Consider the following 19,827-nt stretch of genomic DNA (forward strand, 5'->3'; position numbering starts at 1 on the left):
GTTTTATGCAGGTTGCAGAGTTTCTTGAAGGTAAACTGCACTGTTGGCAGCTTAAATCTCCAGGAATATCCTTCAGAGGCTGACCTTTCTGAGCCTCGGTCCTAATCCTTCTCCCCTGATCAGTCTTTACAGCAGTCATCCTGTGCAGGGATTCAGTGAAGAACCAGTGACCATGATTAACTCACTCTCCAGCCTTAAACAGAATTTACATATGGTGGGGAATTTTTTGTTTCTCAGTCTGACCCCCCCCCCCACACACACACACACACCCTCTTAGTGGAAAAATACTAAAAGTCCAAGATGGGCATCTAGTACCAGGTGACACAATCACCTGACCCTGTAGTGTCAAAGCAGCAACCCAGGAAGCTTTGCAGGAAAGCAGGAGATTAGTATCTTCAAAGTATTATTGTTCTTCCTAATGAGCCATTCAGGCTGATTGCATACTGTCTGTTGAATGTTCCCCAAGTACACACACTACTGTGATAGGAATATTGACTATGTAACAAACTTCAGATACAGAAATGATACATGCATACAACTAGGATAACCAGCAAATCATAACCTTTCCAATGATACCTTATATGACCCATCTTGCATAAAATATCTGTTATGCCATATTCATATAACTAATTTTATTAAGAATATGGGGTGTAGTGTCACAGACACATTGGGGAGCAGATTATCCCACAGCTGCCTTGTGGAGTTCTTCCTCTGAAGCATCTAATACTGGCTACTGTCAGGATACTGGATTAGATGGAGCTCAGGGCTGATACCCTATGGCAGTTACATGGGAGAGGATAAAGGTGGGATCTGACTTGCTACCTCCTTTGTTAATCAAATTAATAACTGAGACTCTGGTTTTATTGCCCCAAAGAATGGATGAGTAATGCAGGGCTCCTAGTAAGTCAGACAGTGGTATCCACACAGCTCTCACTTGATCTATTACTGTGACAGGCCTGGTGCCAGGCACCTGATTTGAAACTCAACACCACTTTATCAGCAGTTATTTTGCATAATGATCATGCAAGACTTGCATGCCGATTGTAGCAAGCCAGAAAGTCTCTTCCTCTCCTGGGTTTCAGAAAGAAATAAGGGGCTGGATCCTTTGGCAGAAAATAATCCATCTGGGGCCTGAAACTGCTCTCACTGACCTTCAGTTAGGGAAGAACCTATTTCCCAGCTCAGAAGTGACCCTAATCTATAAGACTTTAAACATCACTGATGAAAAAGTATCCTGTTACCTTGTAACTGTAGGCACAGTCTTGGTAACTAGCAAGTCAGGACACAACGTGGTGGGAGCAGGTATTGAAACAGATACACCTGGTAAAACACCAGGCATGTCCTGTAACAGTAATATGCCTAGTTGTAAGGACTGACTGGCTCAGGGTACTAAGATAGCAAAGCTGGAGCTATCACTGAAGTGAAGTAGTTTACATGCATATGGTGGAGGCTGAGACCTTCAGCTTTCAATATCAACTGCTGAACTGTCGGGAAAGCACTACAGCGTGCCCTTTAACATTCTAAGAACAGCTGTGAGAGGAAACGCAGGAAGTAGCCACATGTCTATTTGGAAATACTCTCACTGGGAGAGATGATGCTCCTCTAAAACTTCCCACACTAGCTACATGTATTCTCTGAGATGAGCCCAATACCATCCAATGTGATGAAATCATTATGAGAACTGAACTTGCTTTTACAGTCACAGGACCTGGAACATCTGTTAGGGCTTGGCTACACTGGAGAGTTGCAGCGCTGGTGGTGGGTTTACAGCGCTGCAACTTACCATCCACACTTGCAAGGCACATACAGCGCTGCATCTCCCTGGCTGCAATGCTGGTTGTACTCCTGCTCTGCCTGGGGTGTAACGATTGCAGCGCTGGTGATGCAGCGCTGCTCCGCCAGTGTGGCCACCAAAAGCGCTGTAATTGGCCTCCAGTGGTATTCGGAGGTATCCCAGAATGCCTGTTCAGCCACTCTGCTTATCAGTTAGCACTCTACTGCCCTGGCCTCAGGTGACCCGCCTTTTAAATGCCCTGGGAATTTTAAAAATCCCCTTCCTGTTTGCTTAGCCAGGTGTGGAGTGCAATCAGTGAATCTTTCCAGGTGACTATGCCTCCACGCGCCAAACGAGCCCCAGCTTGGAGCAATGGCAAGTTGCTGGACCTCATCAGTGTTTGGGGTGAGGAAGCTGTGCAGTTACATCTGCGCTCCAGCCATAGGAATTACGATACTTATGGGCAGATACCAAGGGCCATGCTGGAAAGGGGCCATGACTGGGACACGGTGCAGTGCAGGGTTAAAGTGAAGGAGCTGTGGAGTGCCTATTGCAAAGCCCACAAGGGAAACCGCCGCTCAGGTGCTGCCCCCATGACCTGCCGTTTTTACAAGGAGCTGGACTCGATACTTGGGGGTGACCCCACTACCAATCCAACGACCCTGATGGACACTTCAGATTTGGGGGGGGAACCAAGACTGAGAGTACCGGGGTGGGGAGAGACACCCCGGAGTCCCAGGAGGCATGCAGCCAGGAACTCTTCTCAAGCCAGGAGGAAGGTAGCCAGTCACAGCAGCCGGTACTTGGTGAAGGACAAGCAGAGGAGCAGGTTGCCGGTAAATGGCTTTTATTTTCAGGATGGAAATGTTTCGGGAGAGGAGCGGGGGTTGAGGCTGCATGCATGCATGCCTAGACGTGGAATAGCCCATTGATGTGATCTATCACATCGCGGTAATTGGCCTCGGTAATCTCTTCAAAAGTTTCAGCCAGAGTGTGGGCAATGCACTTGCGCAAGTTTATAGGGAGAACCACTGTGGTCCTTGTCACAATCAGGCTAACACGTCTGTGCCACTGTGCTGTGAGGGGTGGGGGGGACCATTGCTGCACACAGGCAAGCTGCATAGGGGCCAGGGCGGAATCCACATTGCTGTAGAAGACCCTCCCGCTCTTCCCAGGTGACCCACAGCAGCGAGATATCTTCCAGGATTAACTCCTGTGGAAAATGTTGGGAGACTGTTCACTGTAGGTGCTCCCTGCAGCACTTTGCTTTCCCCAACTCACAGTCCCCCTTACTCACCATTTCGTGGTTCCTGTGGGTTATGTGTGCTCTATTTGGTATGGGAAAAGTATGCTAAACAGAAGACTGTAAACTCCTTCACTGTGTGGGAATAACTGTCTGGGTGAGATTATAAACAATGCTTCCTCTGTTAACTGTTGCCATTTTTGCCTTTCGAAAAGTGTCCTTGACTACTCGACTGCCTGTATCATCAACTGCTCAGAGGCTACAAAACCTCAGGAAGAAGCCACGAAAAAGCAAAGAAGACATGCTGAAAGCAGTTATGGATCACTCTGCCAGAGAGAGTAAAAAACTGCAGGACTGGAGAAAAAGGGAAAGCAGGATCTGCCAGAGAAACGCAGTGGCTAAGAAGAAAAGCACAAAGCAGCTCATAAGCATCCTGGCTCGCCAAGCGGACTCTATCCAGTCACTCGTAGCCATGCAGGCAGAGCACTGCCGTGCCGGTCCCCCCCAGCCCCCGTCCCAAAGCTCTTTCCCTTGTGCCCCAATGTCAACTCCAAACCCCCTTCCCCAGCATCCAGGTTCTTACCACCACCAGCTGCCCCCAACACCTGTACGTTCACCAACCAGCCCTGAGAACTACGACTCTTACCCTCTGCACTCAACCCCCATCACCATGCAGTATAGGCATCCTGAAGTGCAGCACTCATTGCACAGCACTCCAGACAGGACATATTCAAACCTGTGACTGTACAGTTCCCCACCACCTCCCCCTGCCCTTTTAGGTTCCCAAAATGTTGTGTGTCTGTCAAGAAAGTTATTTTCTTTTCAATAAATGAATTCTTGGCTTTGAAAACAGTCTTTATTATTGCAGAAAGTGAAAGATACCGTAGCACAGGAAAGAAACAGGCACTGCAAATCATTTTAGGAAAAACAGATTCCTAACATTGTAATCACTGCACTTCACTCCCATGCAAGGCACCAAACATTACTGTTGGTTTTCAGCCTCAAATTCCTCCCTCAAGGCATCCTTAATCCTTGTAGCCCTGTGCTTGGCCTCTCTAGTAGCCCTGCTCTCTTGCTGTGCAAATTCAGCCTCCAGGCGTTGAACCTCGGAGGTCCATTCCTGACTGAATTTTTCACCCTTCCCTTCACAAATATTATGGAGGGTACAACACGCGGATATAACCGCAGGGATGCTGCTTTCCCCCAAGTCTAGCTTCCCATACAGAGATCTCCAGCGCCCTTTTAAATGGCCAAAAGCACACTCCACAGTCATTCGGCACCAGCTCAGCCTGTAGTTGAACCGTTCCTTGCTGCTGTCAAGCTACCCTGTATATGGTTTCATGAGCCAAGGCATTAATGGGTAAGCAGGGTCTCCAAGGATCCCAATGGGCATTTCGACATCCCCTATTGTGATCTTCCGGTCTGGGAAAAAGTCCCGGCCTGCATCTTCCTGAACAGGCCAGTGTTCTGAAAGATGCGTGCATCATGGACCTTTCCAGGCCAGCCTGTGTTAATGTCAATGAAACACCCACGGTGATCCACAAGTGCCTGAAGAACCATAGAGAAATACCCCTTCCGATTAATGTACTCGGATGCGTCCCATCTATGCATCCCATCTATCACCCCTCCACAGTTAGGGAAAGCCATTTGTGCAAAGCCATCCACAATGTCCTGCACATTCCCCAGAGTCACGGTTCTTCTTAGCAGGATGCGATTAATGGCCCTGCAAACTTGCATCAACACAATTCCAACAGTCGACTTTCCCACTCCAAACTGGTTCGCGACCGATCGGTAGCTATCTGGAGTTGCCAGCTTCAAGATTGCAATAGCCACCCGCTTCTCCACCGGCAGGGCAGCTCTCAATCTCGTGTCCTTGCACCGCAGGGAGGGGGCGAGCTCGGCACACAGTCCCATGAAAGTGGCTTTTCTCATCCGAAAGTTCTGCAGCCACTGGACATCATCCCAGACTTCCATGACGATGTGATTCCACCACTCAGTGCTTGTTTCCCAAGCCCAAAAGCGGCATACCACAGTGCTGAGCATTTCCATGAATGCCACAAGCAATTTAGTGTCATACGCAGCAGGCGACTCGATGTCATCGTCAGACTCCTCACTGTCACTTTGGAGCTGAAGGAATAGCTCAACTGCCAAATGTGATGTGCTGGCGAGACTTGTCAGCATACTCCTCAGCAGCTCAGGCTCCATTTCCCATAGAAATCGCGCTGCACAGAAACCGTTGGGAGAGTCACAATGGTGCCAAACATGGACGGAAAAACAGTGACTGCTGGGATGTGAAGCAATGCATCATGGGGCGTTGGGACAGGAAGCGGAATGACCCGCACCCTACCGTCCCCTTCCCACAACCCATGGCACCAAAATGGGAAGAGGTGCTCTGTGGGATAGCTGCCCACAATGCACCACTTTTAACAGCGCTGCAAATGCTGCAAATGTGGCCACACTGCAGCACTGGTAGTTGTCAGTGTGGCCACACTGCAGCGCTTTCCCTACACAGCTGTACAAAGACAGCTGTAACTCCCAGCGCTGTACAGCTGCAAGTGTAGCCATACCACTAGATGAGAAGCTTAACCATTTGCTCTTCTGTATTAGGACGCCTCATTACTGTGGTTGAACAAGGAATTTCTCTGGCAACACAATGACCTGGCTGGCTTGTTTATTTAAATTAGTTTACTGGAAGAATGTATCCCCATTGAACAGCCATTGAAAACAAGGATTTTTATTCATCTGCTGTCCCTTCCTAGTTTCCCTCCTCCAAGTACATGAGCAATGCCACCTGGAGACTCACTGAAGCAAGAAAGGATTCTCATTTCAACACAGAGACCCAAACTTAAAGAGTTAGGGCTTTATTTTCAGACGCATTCAAAACCCACAGTTCCTAGAGTCAAGGGGAGCTGGGAGTACCAAGTACCTATCAAAATTCAAACATTAGTGGTCAAAGTTTGGGAATGCAGCGAGAGGCCATTTTTAAAGTTGTTTACCTTAACATCTCTGGGGTGGGAAGTGAGAGAATAATACACACTCCCTTTTTGTTCAAGAGTTTTCTCTAGCTCGTCTGGCATTAGTTGGGCTGGGAAGCCCAGCTATCGAGGTGCAGATTATTTTAGTCGGTCTGCTCTCTCACAGCTAAGCTACTCCCCTCTAGGCCAGCAGGTAGTCAAGACCACTGGTTAATTCCCCTTTAAAGTAGTTCTACCACACTCAGGAGACAACAGCCTGGGTGATGGTGCTGGGAGGCAGGAGCCTAACCATACCATCTCCCACAAGGACCTGTGGGGAGCAGGGAGGTTACAGATCAGGTCTATAAAAGCAGCCAAGGGAGGCTAAGCCTGCCAAGGTCTTGCTGCATGACTAACACAGGAGTATGACTAACCTCATTCATCTCCCACAGCAAAGGAGATGATCTCATGTTGCCCAGGGAGAGATCACTGTACTCCTGGCTGCACTGTTGTGTTCTGAGACTGCCAGCTTTTACTCTGCTCTGCCCATGGATGCACAAGGACGGGCATTTAAATAGCAAAACTGGAGCCATGGGGCTGTAGCAAGCATCTGTAATGAGAAATGTCTTGAAGTAGAAGTCTCATTCTGAAGCAGAATCCACTGTCTCAAGAGGCTGGACTCATAGCAGCACTGCTAAGTTAATGATAGCCCAGGCAATGCTAGATTTAACATCTGGACAGACCAACCCCATCATTTCCCAAAATCCACTACACACTTAAGTCCAAAACAAGGTCTTGATTAGTGGATGTCAAGAAGAGAGAGAGTCGGCAGGATAAGTCTGGTCCAAGCCATCTTTCTCTCCTGCTATCCTCTGCTTTTACCCAAATGTCACTCAGCAGAAGGAGTCTGTCCTTCTCTCTGCTGCACTATTGATAGGCCTTAGACGAAACAGGAGAACAAATTGGTGTGGACTCCATACAACTAAAATTCAATCTCCAGCACAGGACTTAGATCCACCTGTAGCTGAAGGTGCAGTGCTTCTTCTGCCATGCTGGGTTAAAAGGATAAAGTCAGAAGTAAGAATTTCTGCTCACAAATCACTCCCACCTCCCACACAACTGATGTGTATTCCATCCTCCCTGTTCCCAAGGAAATGGGTACATCTCCATGGAGGGAATGCTAACCATGGCGATCTGAGCAGGGGAGAGGGAGTATGCATTTGGCCAAAGGACTAGTGAGGCTTTTATTTGTAAGCTCTGCCTCACTGGATGACAAAGGGACAAAGCTTGTGTGTGATTAGTTCTGAACTGCCGAGGAAACCATATTTCCTGGTAGAAAGTGTTTGTCTCCCACCAGAAATAACCGCAGAAGTCTAACATTTCACACCATGCATTTTACCAGTGAGAAACATCCACTAACTCTACTGCTATCTTCTCCTCCTCCACAACTCCCTGATTGTCTGACAGGTCTATATTGATTCCTGCTATCTCCTTTGCTTGGGATTAAGCCATTTAAAATCAGCCCAGACAAAGGCATTGGATATACCACAGGAAGATTCCCTGAGCAAGCCAGGCCAAAGTGGGGGACTAGACAAAAGGCAGGGGAGCCCTGGGCTAGCTGGGCCACAGGGGGACTAGACAAGCTAATAGATCTTATAGTAGAAATTACTGAAATGTCTCCCTAGTGTGACCATGAAACTCTGTTATTTGCAGGCAGCTACAGATATTTTATACAAGGGCAGCTTGTCCATTGATGATGGTCCCATTCCATCAGACAGGGCTTTTCTACAGGAAGGGAGTAGATCTTGGAGTCATTGTGGACAGTTCTCTGAAAACATCCACTCAATGTGCAGTGGCAGTCAAAAAAGGTAACAGAATGTTGGGAACCATTAGGGAAGGGATAGATAATAAGACAGAAAATATCATATTCCCTCTATATAAATCCATGGTAAGCCCACATCTTGAATACTGCATGCAGATATGGTAGCCCCATCTCAAAAAAAATATACACCTCTTTCCCGATATAATGCGACCTGATATAACACAGTAAAGCTGTGCTCCCGAGGGCGGGGCTGTGCACTCCAATGGATCAAAGCAAGTTTGATATAAACTGGTTTCGCCTATAACGCAATAAGATTTTTTGGCTCTCAAGGACAGCGTTATATCAAGGTAGAGGTGTATTGGAATTGGAAAAGGTTCAGAAAAGGGTGACTAAAATCATTAGGGGTATGGAACAGCTTCTATATGAGGACAAATTAATAAGACAGGGACTTTTCAGCTTGGAAAAGAGACAACTAAGGGGGATATAATAGAGGTCTATAAAATCATGACTGGTGTGGAGAAAGTAATTAACGAAGTGTTATTTACCCCTCAAAACACAAGAATGGGCAGGGATGGTGTCCCTAGCCTCTGTTTGCCAGAAGCTGGGAATGGGCGATGGGGGATGGATCACTTGATGATTACCTGTTCTGTTCATTCCCTCTGAGGCATCTGGCATTGGCCACTGTCTGAAGACAGGATACTGGGCTAGATGGACCTTTGATCTGACCCAGTATGGCCATTCTTATATATGTTCTTATGTTGCTGAGTGGCTCAAGGGCTGACCTGAAGCAGTAGGCTTGGGGAAAGGGTATGCTGCTGCTATGGCTGCTGCCGCCCGCAACAGGGCTGACTCTGTTAAACTGCTGGATTTGTCTCTTCCACACCTGTTGCAGTCCCATCCCATCCTTCTCCACACATATGCCACTGGACCAGCCCCCATCAGCGCAGAAGGAGAATAGTTGGGTCTCCAGCTGTTTCCTGCAGGAAGCCAGATGCAAGGATAGGACATGCAGTGGTGCATGTTTGGGAGATCACATCTTACCTGCAGCCTCTGTAATAGGGTTTCTGGCTAGTCCACCTCTGTTCCTCCAGGACCAGCATTTTTCCTCCATTAGCTCACATCCCTCTCCATCTTCAGAAAGGTCACCTCCATTCTGCTGCTAAGGTGGCATGTCCTACTGTCACCTAACATTCCTCGCCGGCAGGACCGGACCTAGTGTTTTTAGTGCCCTAAGCGCACGGCCATTTCGCCACCCCGCTTGCAGGTCCTGTGGCTCCGGTGGACCTGCCGCAGGCATTCCTGCGAAGGGTCTGCTGGTCTGCGGCTCCGGTGGAGCTGCAGCAGGCATGCCTGCGGGAGGTCCACAGGAGTGGCGGGAGCAGCGGACCGTCTGCGGGAATGCCTGCGGCAGGTCCACTGGAGCCGCGGGACCAGGGGACCCTCCGCAGGCACGCCTGAGGCATGTCCACCGGAGCCACCTGCCGCCCCCACCCCCGGCAAAATGCCGCTCCCCCCCGCAATAATCCTGGCACCCTAGGCGATTGCCTAGGCCACCTAAATGGAAGTGCCGGCCCTGCTCGCCGGATCTTATTTCCCAGCCTACACCTCTTATCCCACAAACACTGTTATTCCTAGATGGCAGAGCACAGCATACTGAGAGTGTCAATGGCAGTGGGGGAGGGGAAAGAGCCGAATAACCATACAGGGCCAGTTATGAAATGAACATTCCTACATCCAGTCTATTCTGAATACCCTGACAGGAGACAAACTGGGTCTCCCCACACCCCCTCCACATGGAGCCCCCTGAAATACCATGGCACTGAGTTCAGGGTGTGAGGCTTTCTCTATAAGGATCTGCCACGGGAGCAGCATAAACCCTGCTCCCACAATGTGTCAGAGTCACAACCAGAACAAAGAGTGATGCTGATGTTCTGGGCTTTGGATTCAGCTGGGGGATAAGAGTTGGGAGCACCTGCCTAGGTGACACAAGCTCACTTGTATGGGCAGTTTGCTGTTGCCTTGGTCAGTGCAGAAACATGCTGGCTCAACTCATGCCATGTGTCCAGGAACCAGACCTCACTGTACACCAGAGCTGTAGCACCACCAGCCCTGGAGGAGGAGAACTAAAATGAGCAAAACATGCAAGAGTTGCAGCTAGCAAGGGATGTGAAGGGTAACAAGAAGGGTTTTTACAGATATGTTAGCAACAAGAAGGTGGTCAGGAAAGTGGGGACCCTTACTGAATAGGGGAGGTAACATAGTGACAGATGATGTGGAAAAAGCTGAAGTACTCAATGCTTTTTTTGCTTCCGTCTTCACAGACAAGGTCAGCTCCCAGACTGCTGCACTGGGCAACACAGTATGGGGAGGAGGTGAGCAACCCTAAGTGGTGAAAGAACAGGTTAAGGACTATTTACAAAAGCTGGACATGCACAAGTCCATGGGTCCAGATCTAATGCATCCAAGGGTGCTGAGGGAGGTGGCTGATGTGATTGCAGAGCCACTGGCCATTATCTTTGAAAACTTGTGGCGATCGGGGGAGGTCCCAGATGTTTGGGAACAGGCAAATATAGTGCCCATATTTAAAAAAGAGAAGAAAGAGAACCCAGGGACATACAGTCTCACTTCAGTCCCTGGCAAAATCATGAAGCAGGTCCTCAAGGATTCCATTTTGAAGCATTCAGAATCATAGAATATCACGGTTGCAAGGGACCTCAAGAGGTCATCTAGTCCAACCTCCTGCTCAAAGTAGGACCAATCCCCAACCAAATCATCCCAGCCAGGGCTTTGTCAAGCCTGATCTTAAAAACTTCTAAGGAAGGAGATTCCACCACCACCCTAGGTAACCCATTCCAGTGCTTCACCACCCTCCAAATGAAATTTTTTTTCCTAATATCCAACCTAAATCTCCCCCACTGCAACTTGAGACCCTTACTCCTTGTTCTGCTATCTGTTACCACTGAGAACAGTCTAGATCCATCCTCTTTGGAACTCCCTTTCAGGTAGCTGAAAGCATCCCCTCAAAGTTGAATCCCCCTCATTCTTCTCTTCTGCAGACAAAATAATCCCAGTTCCCTCAGCCTCTCCTCATAAATCATGTGCTTCAGCCCCCTAATCATTTTTGTTGCCCTCCGCTGGACTCTTTCAAATTTTTCCACATCCTTTTTGTAGTGTGGGGCCCAAAACTGGACACAATACTCCAGATGAGGCCTTACAAATGTCAAATAGAGGGATGATCACATCCCTCGATCTGCAGGCAATGCTCCTACTTATACGGCCCAAAATGCCATTAGCCTTCTTGGCAACAAGGGCACACTGTTGACTCATATCCAGCTTCTCATCCACTGTAACCCCTAGGTCCTTTTCTGCAGAACTGCTGCTTAGCCACTCAGTCCCTAGTCTGTAACAGTGGATTGGATTCTTCCATCCTCAGTGCAGGACTCTGTACTTGTCCTTGTTGAACCTCATCAGATTTCTTTTGGCCCTATCTTCTAATTTGTATTGGTCCCTCTGTATCCTATCTCTACTCTCCAATGTATCTACCACTCCCTCCAATTTAATGTCATCTGCAAACTTGGTGAGGGTGCAATTAATTAATCCCTTCATCCAGATCATTAATGAAGATATCAAACAAAACCAACCCCGGGACTGACCCTTGGGGCACTCCGCTTGATACCAGTTGCCAAGTAGACATGGAGCTGTTGATCACTACCCGTTGAGCCCGATGATCTAGCCAGCTTTCTATCCACCTTATAGTCCATTCATCCAGCCCATACTTCTTTAACTTCATGGCAAGAATAAGGTGGGAGACTGTATCAAAAGCTTTGCTAAAGTCAAGGAATAACACGTCCACTGCTTTCCCCTCATCCACAGACCCAGTTATCTCATGATAGAAGTAAATTAGTTTAGTGAGGCATGACTTGCCCTTGGTGAATCCATGCTGACTGTTCCTAATCACTTTCCTCTCCTCTAAGTACTTCAAAATAGATTCCTTGTGGACCTGCTGCATAATTTTTCCAGGGACTGAGGTGAGGCTGACTGGCCTGTAGTTCCCCGGATCCTCCTCCTTCCCTTTTTTAAAGATAGGCACTACATTAGCCTTTTTCCAGTCATCCAGGGCTTCCCCTGTTCGCCATGAGTTTTCAAAGATAATGGCCAATGGCTCTGCAATCACATCTGCCAACTCCTTTAGCACTCTCAGATGCAGTGCATTCAGCCCCTTGGACTTGTGCTCATCCAGCTTTTCTTAATAGCCCCGAACCACTTCTTTCTCCACACTGGGCTGGTCACCACCTCCCCATACTGTGCTGCCCAGTGCAATAGTCTTGGAGCTGACCTTGTTCATGAAGACAGAGGCAAAAAAAGCATTGAGTACATTAGCTTTTTCCACATCTTCTGTCACTAGTTTGCCTCCCTCATTCAGTAAGGGGCCCACACTTCCCCGACCTTCTTCTGGTTGCTAACATACCTGTAGAAACTCTTCTTGTTACTCTTAACATCCCTTGCTAGTTGCAACTCCAAGTGTGATTTGGCCTTCCTGATTTCACACCTACATGCCTGAGCAATATTTTTATCCTCCTCCCTGGTCATTTGTCCAGTCTTCCACTTCTTGTAAGCTTCTTTTTTTGTGTTTAAGATCAGCAAGGATTTCACTGTTAAGTCACTGTTACATTGTTTCACTGTTAAACTTTGAGGAGAGGAAGGTGACCAGGAACAGTCAACATGGATTCATCAATGGCAAGTCATGCCTGACCAACCTGATTGCCTTCTATGAGATAACTGACTCTGTGGATATGGGGAAAGCAGTGAATGTGATATATTTTGACTTTAGCAAAGCTTTTGATACGGTCTCCCACAGTATTCTTGCCAGCAAGTTAAAGAAGTATGAATTGGATGAATGGACTATAAGGTGGATAGAAAGCTGGCTAGATCATCAGGCTCAATGGGTAGAGATCAACGTCTCGATGTCTAGTTGGCAGCCAATATCAAGTGGAGTGCCCCGGGGTCAGTCCTTGGACCAGTTTTGTTCAACATCTTTATTAATGATCTGGATGACGGGATGAATTACACCCTCAGCAAGTTCGCAGATGACACTAAACTGTGGAGAGAGGTAGATATGTGTGAGGGTAGAGATAGGGTCCAGAGTGACCTAGACAAGTTGGAGGAATGGGTGAAAAGAAATCTGATGAGGTTCAACAAAGACAAGTGCAGAGTCCTGCACTTAGGAAGGAAGAATTCCATGCACCGCTACTGGCTGGGGACTGAGTGGCTAAGGAGCAGTTCTGCAGAAAAGGATTTAGGGATTACAGTGGATGAGAAGCTGGATAGGAGTCAGCAATGTGCTCTTGTTGCCAAGAAGGCCAATGGCATATTGGGCTGTATTAGTAGGAGCATTGCCAGCTGATCAATGGAAGTGATTATTCCCTTTTATTCAGCACTAGTGAGGCCACACCTGGAGTATTGTGTCCAGTTTTGGGCCCCACACTACAGAAGGGATGTGGACAAATTGGAGAGAGCTCAGTGGAGGGCAACAAAAATGATTAGGGGCTGGGGCACATGATTTACATGGAGAGGTTGAGGGAACTGGGGGTTATTTAGTCTGCAGAAGAGAAGAGTGAGGAGGGATTTGATAGCAGCCTTCAACTACCTAAAGGGGGGGTGGGGTTCCAAAGAAGATGTAGCTAGTTTGTTCTCAGTGGTGGCAGATGACAGAACAAGGAGCAATGGTTTCAAGTTGCAATGGGGGAGGTCTAGGTTGGATATTAGGAAATACTATTTCACTAGAAGGGTGGTGAAGCGCTGGAATGGGTTACCTAGGGAGGTGGTGGAATCTCCATCCTTAGAGGTTTTTAAAGCTTGGCTTGCCAAAGCCCGGGCGGGGCTGATGTAGTTGGTGTTGGTCCTTCTTTGAGCAGGGGATTGAACTAGATGACCTCCTGAGATCTCTTCCAACCCTAATATTCTATGATTCTATGACACAGAGGAAAGCAATCCCCAGGTGAGAGCAGTCTTGTCCATGCCAGACACAGGCACTTCACCACACCTCACCAAAGGCACTCACCCTGCTCAGATTTCCAGCTGGCAGGGGTCAGCCTCTCAGAGGCCCCTCTCTGACCCTGAGAAAGAGGAGCAAGGAAGGAAAACATACATCTGGGCACAACAAAGGCCTCCACCAGCTTATGCTGGAAAGGATGGGCTAAGTGCATTATCTCTGTTTACACAGCACAGCAGTAAAACCTGCTCATCCCCTTAGTTCCCAGTAAACCAGTGAGTCATAACCCCCTCCAGGGCATATTCCAGCAGGGCTGGAATTCATTTCAAGGGACACTGACAAGTGCCCCAGGAATGACAAGGTTTTGTGAGGAACCTTCAGATGTGGCCCACAGGGCCGGTGCAAGGATATTTTGTGCCCTAAGTGAAACTTCCACCTTGCGCCCCCTGCTCCCACCTTTTCCCCCGGAGCATCGTTTATTATAAATTTTCAAAAATGAATACGCATAATGTGACATTGTTCATTAGAATTAATACACGTTCGGCTTGAACATTTATTAATCTAATTATTTAGTCTACATATTTAATTAAAATAAATGAATAACCTGACAGGGTGTGGGGCTGGCTGGCTTTGGGCACTGGGGTGCAGCAGCAGCTGGCTAAAGACAGGGGAGTGCAGAGCTGGCTGGCTTTGGGCAGGGGGATGCAGCAGGGGCTGGCTGGAGACAGGGGAGTGTGGGGCTAAGTGACTTCGGGCACAGGGGTGTGGCAGGGGTTGGCTGGAGATGAGAGTGTGAGGATGGCTGGCTTCGGGCAGGGCAGGGGATGCGGAGCTGGTTGGAGATGGGGTGCGGGGTTGGCTGGAGACAGGGAGTGTGGGGCTGGCTGCGGGCAGGGCAGAGGGTGAGGCAGTGATTGGCTGGAGACAGTGGGTGTGGGGCTGGCTGGCTTCAGGCTGGGGGGTGCGGCAGGGGTCAGCTGGAGACAGGGGATGTGGGGCTGTCTGGCTTTGGGCAGGGGGTGCAGCATGGGCTAGCTGGAGATGGGGTGTGGGGCTAGCTGGAGGCAGGGCAGGGGGCTGTGGCAGGGGTTGGTTGGAGATGGGGGTGTGGGGCTAGCTGCAGGCAGGGCAGCGGGTGTGGGGTTGGCTGGATACAAGGGGGTGTGGGGCCAGCTGTGGGCAGGGCAGGAAATGTGGGGCTGGCTGCAGGCAGGGGGTGTGGGGCTGGCTGGAGACAGGGGGTGTGGGGTTGGCTTCGGGCAAGGCAGGGGGTGTGGGGCTCGCTGCAGGCAGGGCAAGGGGTGCAGCAGGGGCTGGCTGCGGGTAGGGTGGTGGGTACCAGGGCTGTCCCTAGCTATTCTGGGGCCCTATGCAGCACCCCCGTGGGGCGGTGGTGGTTCCCCAGGCCTCTGTGTGTTGGGGGCGGGAGTGGGGGGGCAGGCCTCCAGGGGATGGGGCTGGCTTAGAGGGCAGGGGGGAACCACCCTCCAGCACTCGCCGGTGGCGTGGCTGGGGCCGGGTCTCTGCACTTCCCCCCACTGGTGAGTGCAAGCCCAGCCCTGTTTCAGAGCTCTGGGGAGTGGGGGCAGGGCAGGGCTGAGCAGGGGTGGGGGCCCTGTGTCAGAGCCAGAGCAGCAGGGAGCAGCATAGTGCTCCCCTAGCGGCCAGAGGAGGAATGACATCGCTTCCCATCCTGACGGCCAGAGCTGATCAAAGCTGCAGCGCCCCCTTGCACAGTGGCAGGAAGAGGGTTACATGTTTAGCTGGTGCCAGGTGAGCAAGCCAGACATTTTGGGCACCACTTTTTGGCACCCTCAAATCTTGGCGCCCTAGGTGGCCGCCTAGTTTGCCTAGTGGTTGCACCGGCCCTGGTGGCCCGCAGGTCGTAGTTTGCCCACCTCTGGTTTAGATTGTATGCTCGCTGGAGCAGGAACTGACTGTTGCTCTGTATATGTCCAGGGTGCAATGGGGCGCTCATCCCCTCTGGGGCCTGGAGGCGTTAATGAAAGAATCACAAGCTCCAGTCACAAAATATCTTCCTAGACACCGTATTATCTGACCTTGCACCTCAATAACATGGCACAGGTACAAAGAAGTATAGCAAGGGCCATCACAGAATTAACATTTGCCAACAATTACCATAGCTATCTCCAATTGTAAGCACTGGCGAAAGGTTTTGGTTGTCTTAGATACAAGCATGCTATCACCAAAAGACAGATGAATGCTGACTTCTGCTCCATTACAGACATGGCTGGGGAATAGGGGAAAATACATTTGTGACGTTGCACTCATTATGATTTTATGAAAACATGCTAATGAGTGTGAATATAATGTAACTGAAATATGCTTCATTCAAAAGATCTCTTGTAATGTATCATTAGAAAGCTTATAATCTATTGAGTGTGGTCATCGTATTTGCATAAATGTATCTTTCTTGTATCTGAAACTAGAAATATAAACTATAACTCTGAGGTTCTATTGTAATTATGCAAAGTGGGGCTCATTAATGGTGGTTTGGACTCTTGATGGCTCCCATCAACTAGGACAATTGGTTGTAAAGGGCTCTGTTTACTTGCAAGCCTTTCTGTGAGTCAAGCCAGAAAGAATGAAGGCTTGGGGTCTCACAAGACATGGGACAATGTCACCTGGTACTAGGGTGACCAGATCACCCAGGTCAAATATTGGGACGCGCCGGGAGGGGCGGGGGCAAGGGGAATAAAATGGTGGCAGAGCAAAAAAAAAAAAAAATTCCCCACCCCCGATTCCTACTCCCTTTGCAAGCGCTGGAGGGAGGCCCTGGAGACTCAGGAGAGCGTGGGGCTGGGGTGAGTGAGAGTCCGGCCTGGCCTCGAGCAGGCAGGACTCGGGTGCAGTACCTGGAGGGAGAGTAAGGGGGTGGCCTGAGGGGCCAGGCGGTGGCTGTTCTCCCCACCTGGGCAGCAGGACTCAGGAGCAGCCGTTGCTGCAGCTCCCACTGCCGCGGGGGGAGGAAGCCGCCGCTGGCCAAGCTCGGCGACTGCGGCTCTAGCACCCACGAACCCCCTGAGGCCGGGCCTGCTGCGGGGACCCAGCGCGCACGCTGCGCCCAGCCCCTGGCTAGTCGCGTCTGGCCTGGCTGCCCAGTTGGTGCAATCCCGCGGGCGGCCCCGGAGTGGAGGCAGCAGGCCCCAGACTCCACATCCCGCTCTGGTCCTGCAGGGGAACGAACGAGGCTGGGCTGCCGATGCCTCCGCCCTGGGATTGCACCAGCTGAGCAGCCAGCCCAGACGTGACTGGCCAGAGGTTGGGCACGCGCAGCATGCGCGCTGCTGGGTCCCCACCCCAGGCCCGGGCTCAGAGGGTTCGGGCCCGGGCGCCAAAGCTGCAGCTGCCAAGCGCCACGTGCTTGGCCACTTCCTCCCCCCACGGCAGTGGGAGCTGCGGCTGCTCCCAAGTCCTGCTGCCCAGGTGGGGAGAACAGCCGCCGCCTGGCCCCGCGGGCTGCCCCCTACTCTCCCTCCAGGTACTGCACCCAAATCCTGCCTGCTCAAGGCCAAGTCGGACTCACACGCATCTCCTGGGCATGGTGTGCGTGGCAAGAGGCGGGGATTTGGGGAGGGAGGCAATGGGGGAGTGAGGGGGCAGGAATAGGGGCGGGGATTTGGGGAGAGAGCCAATGGGGGAAGGTGGGGGCGGAGTCGGAGTAGGGGAGGTAACGAGCCCTTCCGGGTTCTGGAGCCTTTGCTTGTTTGTCCAGTGTCCCAACCTAGCATTGGTCAGGGCACGGGACAAACAAGCAAATATTGGGACAATCCCAATAAAATCGGGACGCCTAGTCACCCTACCTGGTACTGAAATCCATCTTAACCTGGTGCTTTTCCATTTAGAAGGAGGGGTGGTGACCCAGAGAGACAAAAGATTCCTGCCTTGTGCCAAAGCTGTATAAGGGGGTGGAACAGAACAAAGGGGGTTTCAGTCATGAGAAATCCTCTAGTTACCACCTGAGCTGGAGCTAACAAGAATTGTACCCGGGGAAAGGATTGAGATCAGACTAGGAAGGAGCCCAGTCTGTGAAAGAAGCTTATTGGAACATCTCTGAGGGTGAGATTTTATCTGTAATCAGTTTCTTAATGTATTAGGATTAGACTTGCGTGTTTTGTTTTATTTTGCTTGGTAACTTACTTTGTTCTGTCTGGTATTACTTGGAACCACTTAAATCCTACTTTTTATACTTAATAAAATCAATTTTGCTTATTAATTAACCCAAAGTAAGTAAGTAATACCTGGGGGAGCTGTGCATATCTCTCTCTCAGTGTTATAGAGGGCAGACAATTTATGAGTTTACCCTGTATAAGCTTTATACAGAGTAAAACAGATTCATTTGCGGTTTGGATCCCACTGGGAGCTGGGTGCTGGAGACAGGAGCACTTCTTAAGCTGTTTTCAATTAAGTCTGCAGCTTTGGGGCACGTGGTTCAGACCCTGGGCCTGTGTTGGAGCAGACTGCTGTGTCTGGCTCAACAAGGCAGGGTTCTGGAGGCCCAAACTGGCAGAGAAAACAGGCTCAGAGGTAGTCTCAGCACATCAGTTGACAGTCCCAAGGGGATTACTGTGATCGAACCCATCACAATGTCTATCAGAGAAAAGGAAACAAGCAGTGGGGAAAAAAATACTTCCTCCTCACCTGCACAGGATGATGGCCAGCGTTCACCCCTACTTCCTCCCTCCACCATTCGGCCAACAGCAAAACTGAGCCACACACCATTTCTAGGCACTCTCTGCGTGTATGTCCTGGCCACTCACATGGCCAGCAGACCAACTGTCCTGGGCAATTAGGGGCCCCCTTAATCTCCTCCTTTCTTTTCTTGGGACTTCTTGGGGTTTCTTCCCCCAGTCTAGGTCCCAGCCTGTTCAACCCTCCTTTCGAGGAACATCTGCTTCTGCATATTCTTTGGTCAATCTGACAGCGGCCTCTACCATATTTGGCTATTGTTGCAGGACCCAGACTCACATGTTTTCTGGGAGGCCATGCACAAATTGTTCCAGAATCACCCTGTCCATCATCTCTCCCACCATCTAGGTATCAGGCCTCAACCACTGCTTGGCCCAGTCCGTGAGCTTCTGGGCAAAAGCTCGGAGCTGCAAACCCCCAGTCAACCAGGCCGCCCAAAACTTCTGTCTGTACTTTTCCACCAACAGTCCCATCTGGTCTAGGACAGCCACTTTCACTGAGTCATAATCTTTGCCCTGTTTGTCACTTCTGGCCATATAGGCAGCCTGTGCCTTGCTGGCCAGATAGGGGGTCAGTCTTAGGGCCCACCTCACCTTGTCCCATCCAGTGCCACCCACTCAAACATACACAGGAAGGCGTCGAGGTCATTGGCAGAGCCTATCTTATACAGCCCCAACTCTAGTGCGCAGCTGCCATCACCTCCAGGGGGGCTACTGACTGGTGCAGGAGCTGCTGCTGTACACTGGCCTGCTCCAGGATAAAGTCTGTTGTTCAGCCTGCAAGGCAAGTAGAGCCTACAGCTCTGCCTGGTGGGACTGCTGGAAGGCCTGCAGGGTTTTCTGCAGCTCCTCTTGCTGTTTAGCTAGCCACTGCACAGTTCCCTCCATCCTCAGGGAGCCAGGCACTGGCTGTGGCCTTGGATCCCGGACGAGCCCCCACATGTAATGGGACGCATGCAGTGCTCCTCTGGTTCGGCCCTTCTCCCCCTCTTTTCAAAGACTCAGGGAAACTTCAGGCTGGTGCAACACCTGTGCTCTTTATTTGTGATCAAGTCCCCACCACCAGTTTCCAGCTATATACTGGCTTTTTACAACAGTTTGGCCTACCATGGGGCTGGCCAGCAACAGAGTAGGAGACTCCCACCTCCCTCTGAATCTGAACCTGACCTTCCCCTCCTGGTCTCTGCCCTCCCTTTGCTCTCACTTCCTCCCAGCCTTATAGCTCCTGCTACCAAGACTAGCAGATGTGGTCAGTTACCAGGCAAGCATCAGGCTATCTACCCAGCCCCAGTCCAATCCTCCTGACTGGAGCCTCACTAGCAGCACTCTGTCA

The 19,827-nt window shown here is 50.3% G+C and overlaps 1 protein-coding gene across 1 annotated transcript; it reads right to left on the reverse strand.

Moving 5' to 3' along the window:
- Positions 1-6,739: 6,739 nt before the first annotated feature.
- Positions 6,740-19,382, reverse strand: EME2 (essential meiotic structure-specific endonuclease subunit 2). Its single transcript, XM_030545567.1, is given in 6 exon segments — positions 6,740-6,910; positions 8,576-8,596; positions 8,598-8,627; positions 8,629-8,770; positions 9,789-9,902; positions 19,294-19,382. Coding segments are annotated over 6 exon segments (567 nt in total).
- Between the last annotated feature and the right edge of the window lie 445 nt (positions 19,383-19,827).

Source organism: Gopherus evgoodei, unplaced genomic scaffold, assembly GCF_007399415.2.
Source record: "Gopherus evgoodei ecotype Sinaloan lineage unplaced genomic scaffold, rGopEvg1_v1.p scaffold_38_arrow_ctg1, whole genome shotgun sequence".
Classification (NCBI taxonomy): Eukaryota; Metazoa; Chordata; order Testudines; family Testudinidae; genus Gopherus; species Gopherus evgoodei.